The sequence below is a fragment of the Beta vulgaris genome, chromosome 3 (assembly GCF_026745355.1).
Source record: "Beta vulgaris subsp. vulgaris cultivar EL10 chromosome 3, EL10.2, whole genome shotgun sequence".
Lineage (NCBI taxonomy): Eukaryota > Viridiplantae > Streptophyta > Magnoliopsida > Caryophyllales > Amaranthaceae > Beta > Beta vulgaris.
The window spans coordinates 33,974,168-33,975,277 of record NC_079204.1 but is presented as its reverse complement, the minus strand read 5'-3'; the positions used below and the strand labels follow the sequence as shown (position 1 = coordinate 33,975,277).

The following is a 1,110-nucleotide window of genomic DNA, read 5'->3' as shown; positions in this document are numbered from 1 at the left end:
TCATTGCAGTGAAGAAGAGCTTGGTATTAGAATCACCTTCCTGCAGCCAGTGATTCGAGATTTTTGTCTAATAATACTATCATCAATTCGAGACCAATATCTCAATTGCTCACAACATTCTTTTTCATCTATCTGCACCCTCTCATCATGTTGTATTTGAGGAAGAGCCTGAATAGCAGCAAGCCTTCTTCTAAGCTCCTCCACTTTCAAATGAGCTTGAGAGTAATGTCTAGTATGAAGAGCTTTGAGAGCCACCTTCACCTTCTTTAACTTGTTCCAGACAAGTTTCATTTTATATCTCTCTTGCCCTTCTCTCCAAGCAGTAGTCACTGTCTCTTCAAAATCCTTGTGTTCACAGAGAATGTTATTGAATCTAAAAGGTCTGCTGCCATCCTCTCTTGAATTTACTAAGTCAAAAATCAAAGGGGAGTGATCTGAGACTCCATTTGGCAGGTAATTGACTTTCACTTCAGGAAATTGAGTCATCCATTGAGCATTGACAAAAGCTCTATCTATTCTACTAGCAATTCTAGAAGTCCCAAGACCTTTATTACTCCATGAATAATAAAAACCCATACTGGGAGCTTCAATTACATTCCCTCTCTGAATAAAATCTTCCATATCTTGAGTCTCAGCCTCACTAACCATAGCCCCATTGACTCTGTCATCCACCTGATAAATAGCATTAAAATCACCAATGATAATGCAAGGCTTGTCACAATTGGCAATCACCTCTAATAATTCAATCCATAAGCTCTTCCTATCATTGATAGTATGGAGCCCATATACACTAACAAAGATGAACTCCACAGTTGCATCTAAGCTAGTTACCTCAGATACCATAACCTGCTCAGATTGCTTCACCACTCTCAAACAAACCTCAGCAGCTTGCCAACCCACCCACATCCTACCTCTAGGGGAAGAAGAGTAGTTACAACACCAACTCCAGAATCCTCCCAATTTTCTCTGCACTTTTAACATATTTGAGCTTCTAACTCTTGTCTCCAGAAGAGCACATACTGTCATTTTCTTCTCAGCTAGGAAATGCTTGATTTCCTTTATTTTACTAGGGTCATTTAAACCCCTAACATTCCAAGATCCCACTATCAT

The 1,110-nt window shown here is 39.5% G+C and overlaps 1 protein-coding gene across 1 annotated transcript; it reads right to left on the bottom strand.

Moving 5' to 3' along the window:
* LOC130590797 (uncharacterized) lies at positions 1–1,110 on the bottom strand. The gene has a single exon (XM_057393353.1). It carries the CDS (start codon positions 1,108–1,110, stop codon positions 1–3), a length of 1,110 nt encoding a protein of 369 aa, XP_057249336.1.